Source organism: Podarcis pityusensis (genome assembly GCF_964106645.2).
Source record: "Podarcis pityusensis genome assembly, chromosome: 12".
In the NCBI taxonomy this organism is placed as follows: Eukaryota; Metazoa; Chordata; class Lepidosauria; order Squamata; family Lacertidae; genus Podarcis; species Podarcis pityusensis.
The window spans coordinates 17,739,422-17,754,009 of record NC_138037.1 but is presented as its reverse complement, the minus strand read 5'-3'; the positions used below and the strand labels follow the sequence as shown (position 1 = coordinate 17,754,009).

At 43.0% G+C, this 14,588-nt stretch overlaps 2 protein-coding genes across 6 annotated transcripts in view; one reads left to right on the top strand and one right to left on the bottom strand.

The window, feature by feature from the left end:
• Positions 1–5,627, bottom strand: part of CUL2 (cullin 2) — a 51,393-nt gene extending 45,766 nt beyond the window's left edge. The window contains exon 1 of one of the 3 annotated variants that reach the window (XM_080974069.1): positions 5,496–5,627. The gene's annotated coding sequence lies outside the window, so the exon portion shown is untranslated. Of the gene's footprint in view, positions 1–56; positions 293–5,495 lie in introns of those variants that run through there. The other 2 variants (XM_080974068.1, XM_080974067.1) reach the window with 2 other exon arrangements.
• Positions 5,628–5,786: 159 nt separating this feature from the next.
• Positions 5,787–14,588, top strand: part of CREM (cAMP responsive element modulator) — a 29,860-nt gene continuing 21,058 nt past the window's right edge. For 2 of the 3 annotated variants that reach the window (XM_080974226.1, XM_080974225.1), the window contains exon 1: positions 10,920–11,074. In XM_080974226.1, the coding sequence (XP_080830352.1) occupies positions 10,935–11,074 (140 nt within the window). In that variant the 5' untranslated portion in view covers positions 10,920–10,934. Of the gene's footprint in view, positions 6,067–10,919; positions 11,075–14,588 lie in introns of those variants that run through there. The other variant, XM_080974227.1, reaches the window with a different exon arrangement.

Here is a 14,588-nt window from a genome sequence, read left to right as displayed (position 1 = left end):
GCTTCCCAGTAGCTCAGCGCGGGCAGGTTGTGGGAGGGGAGGGGGCGCCCATTCACCTCGCCCTTTTCCCGCGGCCGCCTCCGAGGCGCGCGCCAAGGCCGCTTCTCCCGGCTTGTCGGCGCGTCAGGCTCCCCCCATCAAGGTTTCGCGTTCGGCCCCCGGAGGCAGGCCGTTCATAAGCGCGCCTTCGTCTTCCCCCCTTTTTTCTCCTCTCCCTCGGAATTGCGGAGGCAGTTGGTATCGCCCGAGCTACGGGAAGCGCGAAAGGCCAAGCTTCCTCGCCACTTCCGTCCCCTCCAAGAAATAAATAACGCGGCTTCCTTTACCGCAGACGAAAAGGAGAGGTTGGGCTGCGCGTGCGCGGCTCTCTTCTTTTGTATGCGCGCGCTTCCTAATTTGGCCGTGCGTGATTACGTGCTCTTTCGCCGGGCAGGCTGCTCTTGCGTAGAGCAAGTTAGGACGTGCAAAAATAAAATAGTGGCCCCGCGGGAAAGGGAACGTTTTAGCAAAGTAGGCGTTTCTGTATTGTCCCTAGTCCTCAAGTCAGCAAATGCAAGATGGGGTATGGTGAAAGAGAAAAAATGTATTTTTAAAATTATGTATTACCGTTTGATTGTAAAAACAAAAACAAACACACGAAATCGCACAGCAGTAATAGAAATAGGCATCTCTGTGCGAGTGATGTATCAGCTGAAAGTTTTGGGGTCCAAGACTTCATAGAAATTCAGTATCTTAACGCCTGGTGAGAAGGCTGGGCTTTGATTGTACAATACAGTGGTACCTCAGGTTACTCAGATGTGGAATCCCCTCTGAAAACTCAGCAAAACCTGTGTTTTTGTTGTTAGAAGTTGGTATACAAGTTGATTAGTTTGAAATGAAATTTCAACCATTAGTGAAATTTGGTATTGACGATTTAACATAGATTTAACTTTGGCCACCTCATGAGAAGCCTCCCTGGAAAAGACCCTGGTGTTGGGAAAGATTGAGGGCACAAGAAGAAGGGGACAGAGGACGGGATGGATGGACAGTGTTCTCGAAGCTACCAACAGGAGTCTGACCAAACTGTGGAAGGAAGTGGAAGACAGGAGTGCCTGGTGTGCTCTGGTCCATGGGGTCACGAAGAGTCAGACACAACTAAACGACTAAACAACAAAATTGATTTTAGTAGACTATACATCCAGGCCAGCTTTATCCATTTGTATGAAGATAATGCTGCTGTTAACATTTTAACTTTGCAATCCCATGCAAAATATGTAAGCACTGAATAGGTTCCAGTTATACTTCCAAGCCTCAGCACTGTCTTGAATCTGAAAAAGCAGCAGCAGCAGCAGCCAACTAGAGGGCACCCGATCCTCTGCAATTTAAAGTTGGCAGACTGCAGAATGAGAATCCTCATGTCTTTCACTATTCAGCCAAATATAAAGTTCTGATACTAGTGAAGATAAATTATTTTTATCTAATGTAGGGTGTCTTTAATAACTGAGGAGAGTATTTTGACAGGATAATATTTCACACATCTGATTAAGTGTGCTGTAGTCTATGAAACCATATACAGTATACCATAATAAATTTGTTTGAATTTAAGGTGCCACAAAGCTCTTTGCTTTGTGTTGCAACAGATAAGGATACCTCTCTAGAAATTGTGTCATGTTTGCTGTTTGATTTAGAGAAACTAAATCAAGTAAAACTAGCATCTCATGCAGCCAGGTATCATAAAATGTGCAGTTTTTCCACCTTACCATAGTTTATTATTATCATCAAAGTATAAGCCAGTGAAAACATTTACAATAACAAAGAAGAGATACATGAATGATATAAAAATGTGTACAGTAAATAAAAGTGATTCTGAATTTTTGCAGAGTTCTCATAAGAAATGCATATCTTACATGGTACAATAATGGGAACAGTTACGGCTACCAATGTGATTAGTAAATCCCTGTGCTTTTTTTTCTGGGAGGCGCATACCCCTAAACATTTTGTTAATCTAACGGGAGAAGAAACTAAATTTTTAAAAAAAATTAGATTCTTCTCTAGCACTGTGAATGTCAGTTCTGTTGAAAAGCAAGGTGAATGTCAGTTCTGTTGCTAACTCCAATAGCGGCCTCATTTCCAGTCACGGTGTTTCCTGAGTCTCAGACGGAAGCGAACATTTAATATGTGAAGTAGGAGTTGGACTGTAGCACGGTGATTGGTCAGTTTCGTTGTTACCACCTCTGATGGCGGCTTCATTTCCTTTCCAGGTGATTTTCTTGAGTACCCCTAAAGAATTTTTTAGGGGGAAAAAGCACTGGTAAATCCCATGGAGTAAAAAAACCTGTAGGCTCTTTTATAAACAAGCAGGTCAACTCTCAAGTGTATTTTCTGTGCAAGTAAAAAGCTAACTTGATGAAACATTAAATATCAAGTGGGGGGAAATTGTGACAGGGTTGAGGAACACCAGGGTTCTTGCAAAACTATAAACAAGCAGCACTTAGTGGCAAATGATGTAGTTTGCAATCTCAAATGCCTTACAGAATTCTGCCAACAGCCTACTCCCAAGGCCAAGCTTTATGAAAAGGAGCACAGTAACTGCACAATCTGAATTGCTGAATTTGTATAAAGAACATCCAGGAAATCCTATTGTAATGCATTTGCTTCCAAATCCAGGAAAGACCATACCTCAGTGGTATAGTATATGCATATCACATGCAAGCCTGGTGGGGTCTCAGGAGATGCCTTCTTGGCGGCTGCTCCCAGATTTTGGAATGCCCTCCCTAGAGAAGCTAGACTGGCCTCCTACTTATTGTCCTTCTTCAGGCAGGTGAAGACTTTTTTGTTCCAACAAGCTTTTGGAAACCTGTTGCTTTTAATGAAAGGGCTGGTGCTGTGCTCTTATTGTAATTATTTGTATGGTTTCATATATGTATCCATATGTATCTATATTAACAGATTTTATGTATGTATATAGTTTTACTTCTAAAAATTTTAATTGTTATAAATCAGTTTTTTCTGTTTTTAGCAGTTCTCATTTTTACACGTAAGTCCCCTTGAACCCCATCAGGGAAAAAGGTGGGGGAATTAATAAATAATTCATAATATGCATTGCATGCAGAAGGTTCTGTTTGTACCCAGGTAAGACTAGGAAAGGGATGGGTGGCACTGTGGATTAAACCACTGTGCCGCTTGGGCTTGCCAATTGAAAGATCGGCGGCTTGAATCCCCACGACGGGGTGAGCTCCCGTTGTTCGGTCCTAGCTCCTGCCAACCTGGAAGTTTGAAAGCACACAGTGCAAGTAGATAAATGGCAAGAAGGTAAACTGTGTTTCCGTGCACTGCTCTGGTTTCGCCAGAAGCAGCTTAGTCATGCTGGCTGCATGACCCGGCAAAACTCCGCAGAAGCGGACAAACGCTGGCTCCCTCGGCCTGTAAAGCGAGATGAGCGCCGCAACCCCAGAGTCGTTTGCAACTGGACTTAATTGTCAGGGATCCCTTTACCTTTAGGACTAGGAAAGGCCCCTGCCTGAAACCCTGGAGAGCCACTGCCAGTCACTGCTGACAGTACTGGGCTAGATAGACCAATGTTCTGACTTAATATAAAGCAGTAACTCAATCTCAGTAAAGTTTACATAGCTTGTCTTATTGGAGAACTGATGCAATAGGAAAATAAAACTGCACATTAAAATATAAATTAATGATGTGCATTCCTGGTCTCATGGCGTACTCTCAATTATGTATGGTACTCCTACAGTTCAGTGATCTTGGGGAGACTATCAGAAATACATGTGAACAGTGTTTTGGGGGATGGGGTTTAATCGTCAAGTTGGAAGGGACCCTGAAGATCATCTAGGAATATGCAGGAATATGAACCCATCCTTGGTGGCTTGAACCCATGACCGTGGCATTATCAGCACCACACTCCAACCAACTGAGCTAACTGCCTTGGAAATGCTATATTAATTGCAGTTTATCCTTCCAGGCACCCCACTATGTGGAAATAAAAAAAAATCCTTCCAGTAGCACCTTTAAGACCAACTATGTGGGTTGAACATTTTCAAAATCTCATCCTTGGCAGCAAAACTATAAGCATAGGAATTAGGTTGTAAAACCTTGTTTTGAGCAAGTCCAGCTATGAAGTAGGCTGGCTCTCCCTTTCTTACCCGGCTTAACAAAGAAACAGGTAACTACTAGTATCAGTGGCTGCTAGCCAAGAAACCTATGCTCTGCATCCAGCTGGAGGCCGTTATTGCTTCTGAATACCAATCGCTGGAAACTTCCAAGAGAAAAGAGTGCTCTTGTTCCCAGTTTCTGCTGGAGGGACTTCCAAAACGCAGTTGGCTGCAGGATGCTGGTCTAATAGCTGATACAGAAGGGTCTTTTGTCCTTGCATATAGGGTAACCTATGCAGCTTTATCTATAAGCCTCTCCCTCTCTCATTAAGGAGTTCTGGGATTGCTCAGTTATAGAGGGGTGGACTAGATGACCCTTGTGGTCCCTTTCCAACTCTACACTTCTATGATCTAAACCTGTAGCTCTCCAGATGCTGCTGTTGGATGTCCAGCACAGGCAATGATCAGAAGTTCTAATAGGGAATAGTAGTCCAAAAACATATGCACAGCTAGCTTCACCACCTCTGATTTGTAACTTTTTTAAAAAAAAGCCCTCACTGCACACTCACTGCCATTGGCACATTTCCCGTCAATGTAATATGAATTACGCAGGCTGTCGTATTGAAGTCCAGCCTAACAGTAGAATCCTACCTGTTTTTACTCAAGAAATGTGCCCATGAGGCTAACCCTGCAGCAGCAGATCTCTTTATAAAGAGACCTGCTGCTGCAGGGTTAGCCTTTATTAATTTTTCTAATTTACATTTCAAAATATTCATTTAAACAACCTTAAATGAATGACTTCCCCAAATGCAAATGGATTACAAATGAATCAAATAACTAAGTATGTATGCTGTTGTTGTTTCCCCCTTGTACTATGTTTTAGAAATATATGTTTAATTTACAGAAAAATCTATTTGTTACAAAGTGATAGGATGAATGTATGTCTAAAGAAACCAATAAAAATGAATGGCAAAAATAAAATAAAATCAATGACTTCCCTTCTCTTTCCATGGTTCATTTGAATACTATACATCCCTGCATATTTTACATTAACTAGACCGTTCAGTAATCCGTTGTTATATCCATCAAAACTTATTTACACTGTTGAATTTATCTTAATGCTACCAGCGTTTTTAAATAAACACAATCTTCACCTATATCTTCAGTAAACATTTCCCAGTCTTCTTTGAACGTACGTTCTGGTTCTCTTATTCTATATCTCTCTCAGCCCATGACATTCCTGTTTAGGGAAGCTTATAATAGTTGATGAATTATTGTATTTTAATATTTTGTTGGAAGCCGCCCACAGTGGCTGGGGAAACACAGCCAGGTGGGCGGGGTATAAATATTTATCATCATCATCACGACGCGTATCGCTTTGTAAAACTTTACTCGGAAGTAAATCCCTACTGCTTAATGGAGCTGAAATCCCTGGTCTGTCAGCGAGCGCGGCCAAAATTCGGACAGGTAGCCTCGGGGTCTCTGTTTTAACACAGCAACGTTCATTTTGCATCTTGCGAGCGGGGGCGGGGGTGTGTTAACACCCATGAAAAGCACCGCAATCACCCTCGCTCTATTTCCGCCCCCCCCCCGCCGCCGTTCCCGATTAGCCAATCAGTGGGCCGAAACGTCGGCTCGGCGGTTGGCGCGAGTTCCAGCCGTTAGGCCGCCTAAGTAGCCAATGGGCGTTGGCCGGTGGGGAGGGGGGGCGAGGCTGGCCCTCGCTGGCTGTGGCCCCGCCCTCCGCTTCCCCCACTCTCCCTCTTTCTCTCTCTCTCCCCCCCCTTCCTTTCGCCGCCGGCTCAGGTGAGCGAGGCTAAAGGCGCGGCGATGGTCGCCATTTCCTGAGCAACCCTCCCCCCCACCCGCGGTGACGGCGCAGCGGCATCAGCGCTGACGTGGGGGCGACGCGCGGCCTCGCCCGGCCCAATCCCTCCTCCCCGACCTACTTTCCCCTGTGACGGGGGCGCCACGTACTCGGGTGAGTCGCAGGAGGGGGCGGGGACAAGGCGGGAGCGCGCAAGGCGGCCGGGTCCTTCGGAGGGGGCGGCCCGGGTTTTGAGGAGGGGAAGGCGGTTGAGGCGAGCTCTGACAGGCAGCTCGGAAGGGGCTAGGCGGGACGGCGAAGACCGGGAGAAGCGGGGCGGGGGGGGGGGGCAGCATCGGCGGCGCTCGAGGGAGGCTGAGTCAAAGCCTGGCTGCTTTCTCCCTCACACGCGAAGGCCGAAATCAACGCGGCTTGGTTGTGACACCCAGAGACCGGCCTTGCTGCCCCCCTCTGCGCATGTGCAGAGTGGCCACCGTCCCACGCACCGTGGCAGGTTTCAGAAAACACAGTCAGTGCTTTTTTCCTTGGAGGGACGCAGACCCCATGACATTTGGTAAATCTTAAGTTTGGCCTCATTGAGGAGCAGTATTTCAATATTAGGAGGAAAATGAGAGTACCCCTAAATATATATATATATAGAATAAAAGCACTGAACACAATAATACTAAATGTACAGCGCGATCCTGTTTAGGGTTACAGTGGTGCCTCGCAAGACGAAATTAATCCGTTCCGCGAGTCTCTTCGTCTTGCGGTTTTTTCGTCTTGCGAAGCAAGCCCATAGGGAAATTCGTCTTGCAGAACGACTCAAAAAACGGAAAACTCTTTCGTCCTGCGCGTTTTTCGTCTTGCGAGGTACCACTGTACTTGAGGGGAAGCCCCACTATGTCCCCCTATAGTGCATATGTGCCAGTAAGTATCCGTAGGGGAATGGCCGCAGCTCAAGGGCAGAGCATCTGCTTCGCAGGGCCTTCAGGCAGGGGTGGGAGAGAAATCCCATTTGAACCCGCTGCCGGTCAGTGCAGACAATAGTGACCTAGATGGACCAATGGGCCTCACTCAGAAAGTAAGGTAAAGGTACCCCCTGACCATTAGGTCCAGTCGTGGCCGACTCTGGGGTTGCGGTGCTCATCTCGCTTTATTGGCCGAGGGAGCCGGCGTACAGCTTCCGGGTCATGTGGTCAGCATGACTAAGCCACTTTTGGCGAACCAGAGCAGCGCACGGAAACGCTGTTTACCTACCTACCAGAGCGGTACCTATTTATCTATTTGCACTTTGATGTGCTTTCGAACTGCTAGGTTGGCAGGAGCAGGGACCGATCATCAGGAGCTCACCCCCTCTCGAGGCAAGCCCTAGGCTCTGTGGTTTAACCCACAGCACCATCCGATGGACCAATGGGCCTGACTCAGAAAGTAGCTTTCTGTATTTCCTTCCTAAAGGCATAGTCTTCAACATGTTTATGCAGGAGTAAGCCCTGCTGAGTTAAAACAAACTTGTTCCCTAGTAAAACGTGTTTTAGGATTGCAGCCTTAATCCTGAGTTTGTGCTTTTTCTCCTCTGGTGTTTCCATCCTTTTCAAGAGATTTCCTGTTTGGTAACTGCTGCTGCTGAGGGTAGAGTAAGGACTTTAGTAGAAAGAAAGGGGTTAAGTTAAGCCCTGCCTTAGGCTAGATATGAAAGAGGAAGCAACACATTAGGGATGTGGAGTAAGAACTCACATGGAGATAAGAAAGCAGAATTATGGGGAGGCCTCCCCTTAGTGATAGGTTTGGGCTTATCACATAAATTAAGAACGAGAAAGGAAAATTTGAAAATAAAGTAAGGAGGGTTCCATTGTGATCCAGTGGCTGCAGTTGGCCTCTAATAAGCAAACACATCATTCAGAAGACACAATGTTATGGTCTCACTGTCTGATCTGGCCTTGGTCAAGTTATGTTATCATAGCCTCAGTTTGAAGGCAAGAAAGGAATCCTAGCAATGATCTGTCACACTCTTTTGGTAAGCATGAGCACACAGATTGCAAAGCATATTACAGTTTAAATTTTAACAGGATGAGCCTGGGAAATGCAGTATTTGCTGATAGCAAAAGAAAGAATACATTCTGTGTACGGAAGGAAAGACAGTAGTTTACAAAACATTAAAGTGTATTTTTAGCTGATTGGTGTGATGTAACCCAATGCAGACCCCCCTTATAAATGTTTCATAGGTCAAGTCTTGTAAAGCTGCTTGGCTGTTAGTATGAAATAACTGGCTCTTCATTGAACACAGTGGGGCTTCCTTTTGAGTAAGCATGCCTAGGATTGCTTTGTTTGACTGTTTCATCTGTCTTCCATGCATACCCTGCCACAGATTGTAGAGAAAATGTAAGAAACAAAGGCACCATATTCTCCAGCAAGGCTGAAGGAAGTTGTCAAAGGAGCCACCAGTTTTTCTTTATCTTGAAATAGAGAACACTAGGCTTCAATTAGAAAAAAGGGACTGTATGAGGGGTAATATTACAAACAACCAAGGCATACATAATCTCCCTTCAGACTGTATATGGAAAGCCTTCATGCAGACCCTGGCTGTCTTCAATAACTTTGACTTTCAATTTTGTTGATAAAAATATCTAATTTATTTGTTGCAGGGTGGTGTCTTTTAAATACTGCTTAAATGGAGTAAAATAACTAGTAAAGGCAGTGCTTCTCTCTTCATCTTGCCCTCCCCCCAAAAGCTATACTCTTTAGGCATAACAGTGTTTAGTTGTTGGTTATACAGAATAACAGAGCAAGTGAGACAGTATCTGGTCCAGTGAAAGTAATCTTATACACAAAAACAGGAAACATAATTGAAAGTTTCACAACTTTCAAGGAATAGGGGTTTTTTGCCGTTATTTCTAGTGTTTAAACGAACTAGTACATCAAAACAATAGCTCAAGCCCTGCACTAATTTTAAAATCTAAAAGTATAAATGTAATAAGAATAGGGGTTGCTCGTGCGTAACTTGCCGCCACTCCTGGCTAGGTTGCCTGGTTAAACCTTTCCTGTCCGGACAGCCCTTCACTTCATGGCTGTCTCAGTCGCTAGCAGAATCCGTCAGTGGGCGTCTCTTAAACCTTTTCCAGCATAAAAGCTGTTTGACGCCAAGTCTCCTCCTACTCTCCCTGCGCGGAAGTCTTCTGCGCAGAGAGGGTGTGGGTAGCGGAGGACCCGTGCTCTCCCCGCTGGTCTCCGGCGAGGAGTCCTGGAGCCCCCTCGCCGATTCCCCCATCTTTCCCCCTTTATCCCTGGTGTTACGCTGATTTCCTTCCCCACCTGATGAGCTGCCTCTCTCCCTGCTGGGCCCTTCTCCAGCATCACTTGGGAGCCTAGCCTCCGCCTCTGGCTCCGATGTCAGTTCCCTGACAATAAACAAAAGGGAAGCAGAGGAAGGAAGGTACAGGAGAAAGGTTAGTTTTACATGACATATTAGTGAGTTTCTTAATAGGCATTTAATTCCAGTAGTGATCAGGTTGATCATCCCTTTATGTTATTGCTGGGACAGAGGTGATATAGCTATGTAATAGTCCTTGGTTCCATGTAACAGTAAGCAAAAGGTGTTTGGGAACACATAAGTCAAGAATCATTGCACTGTACCATGTCATATAATGAGGTTTGGATTTTCCTCTAGAACATGTTTATGTATGTATTGTAACAAGAAACGTAGCTGTTTAGTGTACCTTATACCTCCATTGTACCTGGATTATGGGTATGGGTTTATTGGCTTTTTTGAACTTGGAATGTTAAATGAAACAACTGCTGTTTAGTATGTTCTTCTGTAAATAGTCACCTAAAAATGATGCTGTATTAACTATAGTTACCTGAAAAGGACTTGTTTTCAGCTAAATGTGAGATTCATGCTTTTTTCAGTCAAAGTCACTGTAGTGAGGAAAATTTCAGGCTGTGCAGTATATGAAGCTATGTTTAGCATTTTTTTCCTTCATACTTTGACATTTCCTGGACTAGGATGCAGCTCCAGAGAAGCAGCACATATGATTTTTATGTCATCACGAGTTGAAGTGTGAAATTATGAAATGCAAGGTTTCAGAGTCTTTGAAGCCACAATGAAAAATGGAGAGAAATTTCTTTCTCTTGCACATGAACATGAAAAAATACCCAGCATCAAGATTTATAAACTACATCCATAAACTGTTAACTGCAAACAGTATAACAAGGCTTTGCAAAAATAAACAAAAAACAAACCTATAACTTGGAATAAAGTAAAATTTTGAAAGTGTACTTTTAAGACATCATCAGCATAATGCTGCATATTCTTATTCAATTATTCAGCAACTTTCATTATTTAACATTTGGATCCACTCTTGTTTCTAGTATGTGAAATAAGATTCTGTGTTTCCTGAGAATATATTCTATAAAGTGCAAAACTATGTAGATTTGTTGTAGGATGTATTTTCTTGCATCCAGGCGGGTGTCCCTCCCCAAATAAAGGTTTGTTTCCAAAGTTTGAGGCTCTTCTTTGTGTTAAAACCCTTCTATATTTGTGCTGGGGAGTGTTGGAGGTGCACTCTCACTTCACATGGGGTAACAAGCCTCCTAAACATGTCAAATCAATGGGGCATGTGCCCTACAACAAACCTATCCCAGAATCTTTGGCCATGGACAGAAATTCTCTGGCAAGTGAATGCATATTGTTTACCTGATGTATGGAAAATACTTGCTGACAAAAGTTTGAAAACCACAGTTGTGGAGTATGAAATCTCCAAAAATTGAGTTGAACATTGTGGCATAGGTACCTTGGATCATACAGTCTTCCTTGCATCGCAATTAGGTCTCCAAAACTCTTGTCAAATCTTTAATTCAGAACTTTAGCTAAGGTGCTCCCCCCCTCCCAATTCTTCACTGGGTGAGTGTGTTCCATAATACTTATAAAATCTCTTGCGTGTGATTGAACGAAAGCTTTTTTTCTCTTCTGCGCTTCTGTTCAATATTCTAGTGAACCTTGTGTACTGTAACATTGTGAGTGTTGGTTGCTATGGTAGTTAGTTATGACATCACAAATGGAACATAACTTCACTGCAAGGTTCACTAAGAGGGAGAGTGGTCTGGAGAAGGAAGAAGTCCTTAAAAAAAATTCAATCATAATGAGCAAATGTGGCAAAAAACAGCATGCAAGAATTAACATAAGGTAGCCATTGTATAATTAGTTATTGTTAAAATTTGTTTCCGCACTGCAAATATGTAGAATGTGTTTCATATATTAGTGGCTCAGATAACCTGAGGAGCAACCAAGCACATAAAGATCTTAACATTTAGAAAGAAGGCTTTTCTTTATGTATTCAATCTAATGCTCTCAATCTGACTAGCAACAAAGTTGAAAAATTTATGTCAAACTTTTTTTTTAAAAAAAATACTCATTTACTTGCTAGGCATGTTTTTTTGTAGGAGCCAATTAATGAAATGTAATATGCCGCAGGGATCTATCAAGGGCCTAGTGTTGTACAACATATTTATAAATGACGGCTAAAGTAATAGAGAGGATGCTTATCAGATTTACAGATGACACCAAACTGGGAGTGGTAGCTAATATCACAGAAGATAGAACAAGGATTCAAGACAAGTTTTACAGATTGGAGAACCGGGCAGACTGGAAAATAATAAAATGATTTTTGGTATGGACAAATATAAGGTTCTACACTTAGGGAGGAAGAACCAGCTGCACAAATTCAGGATGGAGGACACCTTGACAGCAGTACATGTGAAAAGGATCTGGAGGGGGGGGGTCTTAATGAGTCCACAAGCTTAGCATAAGAGATGTAGCAGCAAAAAGGCTAATGCAGTTCTTGACTGCATCAACATAAGTTTAGGGTCCAAAACAAGGAAAGTAATAGTACTACTCTATTCTACCTGGTCAGACCCTACCTGGAGTACTGCATCCATTTCTGGGCACCACACAGGATATTCACAAGCTGGAACATGTGCAGAAGAGGGCAACCAAGATGATCAAGGGTCTGGAAACCAAGCCTTATGAGTAATTGCTGAGGGAGTTGGGTATGTTAACCTGGCAAAAAGAAGGCAGAAGTGAAATAATAATCTTCAAATATCTCAAGGGTTGTCACAAGCCACCTTGTTTTCTGCTGCTCCAGAGAGTAGGACTTAAACCAAAGTATGCTAATTATGAGAAAGGAGATTCTGACTAAACATTAGGAAGAACTTTCTGATGGCAAGAGCTGTTTGACAGCAGAACAGACTACCTTGGAAGGTGGTAGGTGCCTACATTGGAGGTTTTTAAAGAGGTTGGATGGCTATCTGTCAGGGATTTTTTAGCTGCAATTCCTGCATTGCAGGGGATTGGATTACATGACTCTTAGGGTCCCTTCAAAGTCTACAGTTCTTTGATTCTATAACCCTTTATATCATATAGCTGCAGGTGCCAGAAAGCCAAGACTGCCACCATCACGGTGGCAGCTGCATCTCTACATAATTCACATTCACACAGATAGACACATGTTTTGGGGTCACTGTGATAACCTAGTTACCTTTGGGATAAAGAGAATTACATGGTGCATTACACTGAGACTTTTTGCAGACATGTGGTTTCCATATATGGATATCATGCACTGCTTAAGAAATTTTAAAAATATAAAGTGGTATATAAATGCTTTTAAATAAATAAGTCATGATGTCCACTGAAAAATGACATTAATAACTCTTGATTTCAACGAGTCTGCTTTGAGTGACTAATACCTGATACCACCCATAATAATTAGCTTCATGTATCCTAAGCTAATTCTACAAGCCAATGTTACAGGTTGAAAACAACTACAGTTCCTTCAAAATATTTCTCTCTCAAAAGATTGACATGCAGAATTTACTAGCCTACAGACAAAACCTTGATTTAGGAGAAACAAAGGCTGAATGACTTCCAACTGAGTTATTACACACTAGAGTAGTTTAACCCCAGTTCCAGCTGTTTAATAGAATGCTTTCCTTTCTCCTAAGTGATACATAAAGCTATTGACTTTAGACGTATTTTAAAACCAATGAATTTAACAGAAGTTTCTGCAAGAAAAACCTCTGTGTGTGTGTGTACTGGAAAATTGTTTCAGACCAACGTGGCACATTCAGCTACAACTTGTGTCCCAGCATCTGCTGTGATGTTCCAAGGAATCATGGAAGGCCCTTTCATTTCCTTGTTGGCACTTCCAAAAACATCTTCTCACCCAAAGGTACCAGTTTGGTTGCTTATGCCATCATTCTGGTCCTGGCATCTTGAAACGTACCGAGCATATGTTTGTCAAAGACACTTCCTGTAACCATAAATGGATGTGATCTTTTCACCTATCTGGACATGCCTTTTGGTACCTGAACAAACTGGGGGTTATTATGAGCTTCTTGTCCTTAACAGTGCAAGGACTCATGTTTTTATTATTAATTTTATCTCCTCTAACTTGTTTTCTTAAATACAAAAAGAAGAAAATCATGCTATTTTAAAAGTAAGAGCATATATATTGTAACATCTGCTATTTTACATAACCCAAGATATAAGATAGAGACCAAAACATAATATGTTACATGCACTCCAGTCTCTTAGTAGTGAGAAGTTTCAGGGCTCCCAGCAAAAACCTTGGGTTTTCTTTTCTTAGAATGAAGGTAATTGGAGACTTGCGATGCTAATGTGATATAAGTCTTATTTACACACATACTCTGCACAAACCTGTGATGGAAAATTTACTGCATTAACACTCCAATAGATCCTGTCCTGTTCCTCTTCAGATTTATTGGAAGTACATAGATTTGCTTTCTCCCAGAGAGTAAATCAAGCCTCTGTGCCTCTTTCAAATCCAGTTTCAAGGCTATTGTTCCCTTTTGTTCTCTTTAACTGCACAACAAACCTCTTGAGGACACCACCTCCAGCCCCTGGGTGGAGAATAAAGTTCTCTACCAGTTTGCTCCTATGGCTGCTTGGCTAACTAGCTATGCAAAGCCCATTCCTTTGAACAAATATGCCAAGCTAAACTGGTCCAATCTATTTTTATTTTCTTAGCAGTCTCTTTTTACAACCAAAGTCTCAGGGCTTGGGTGATGGTTCAGCAAACCAGTTAACAGGCCTGCTATTGGGACAGCAATGAAGCCCAAGAGATACACTACTAAAACTTGTATACTCAAGTGTAAACCCTGTTGAAATGGGGGGGGGGGGTGTGCTTATTCCCTGGTAAATGGGGTTAGGATTGCAGCCTAAATCTAATTCCAATCTATTTATACTAGGCAAAAAGGTAAGGTAAAGGACCCTTGGATGATTAAGTCCAGTCAAAGGTGACTATGGGGTGCAGCGCTCATCTCGCTTCAGGCCGAGGGAGCCGGCGTTTGTCTGCAGACAGCTTTCCAGGTCATGTGGCCAGCAAGACTAAACCACTTCTGGCACAACGGAACACCGTGACGGAAGCCAGAGCACACAGAAATGGCTTTTTATACTATGATAATCCAAATGGACCCAGTTTATAAGAAAGCCAAAGCCTCTGTGATTCTATGATTCCTGGCACACTCACACAATGCAAGTAAATAAAGCATAGCCCTTACATTATTGTAGCATACTGCTTGGGCTGATTCTGCTGTCCTGGGGTCTTTTATAATTTTAAGCTGACAACGTTCACTAATCCACCACTTTTCTCAGCTACATCTCTACAGTGGTACCTCGGGTT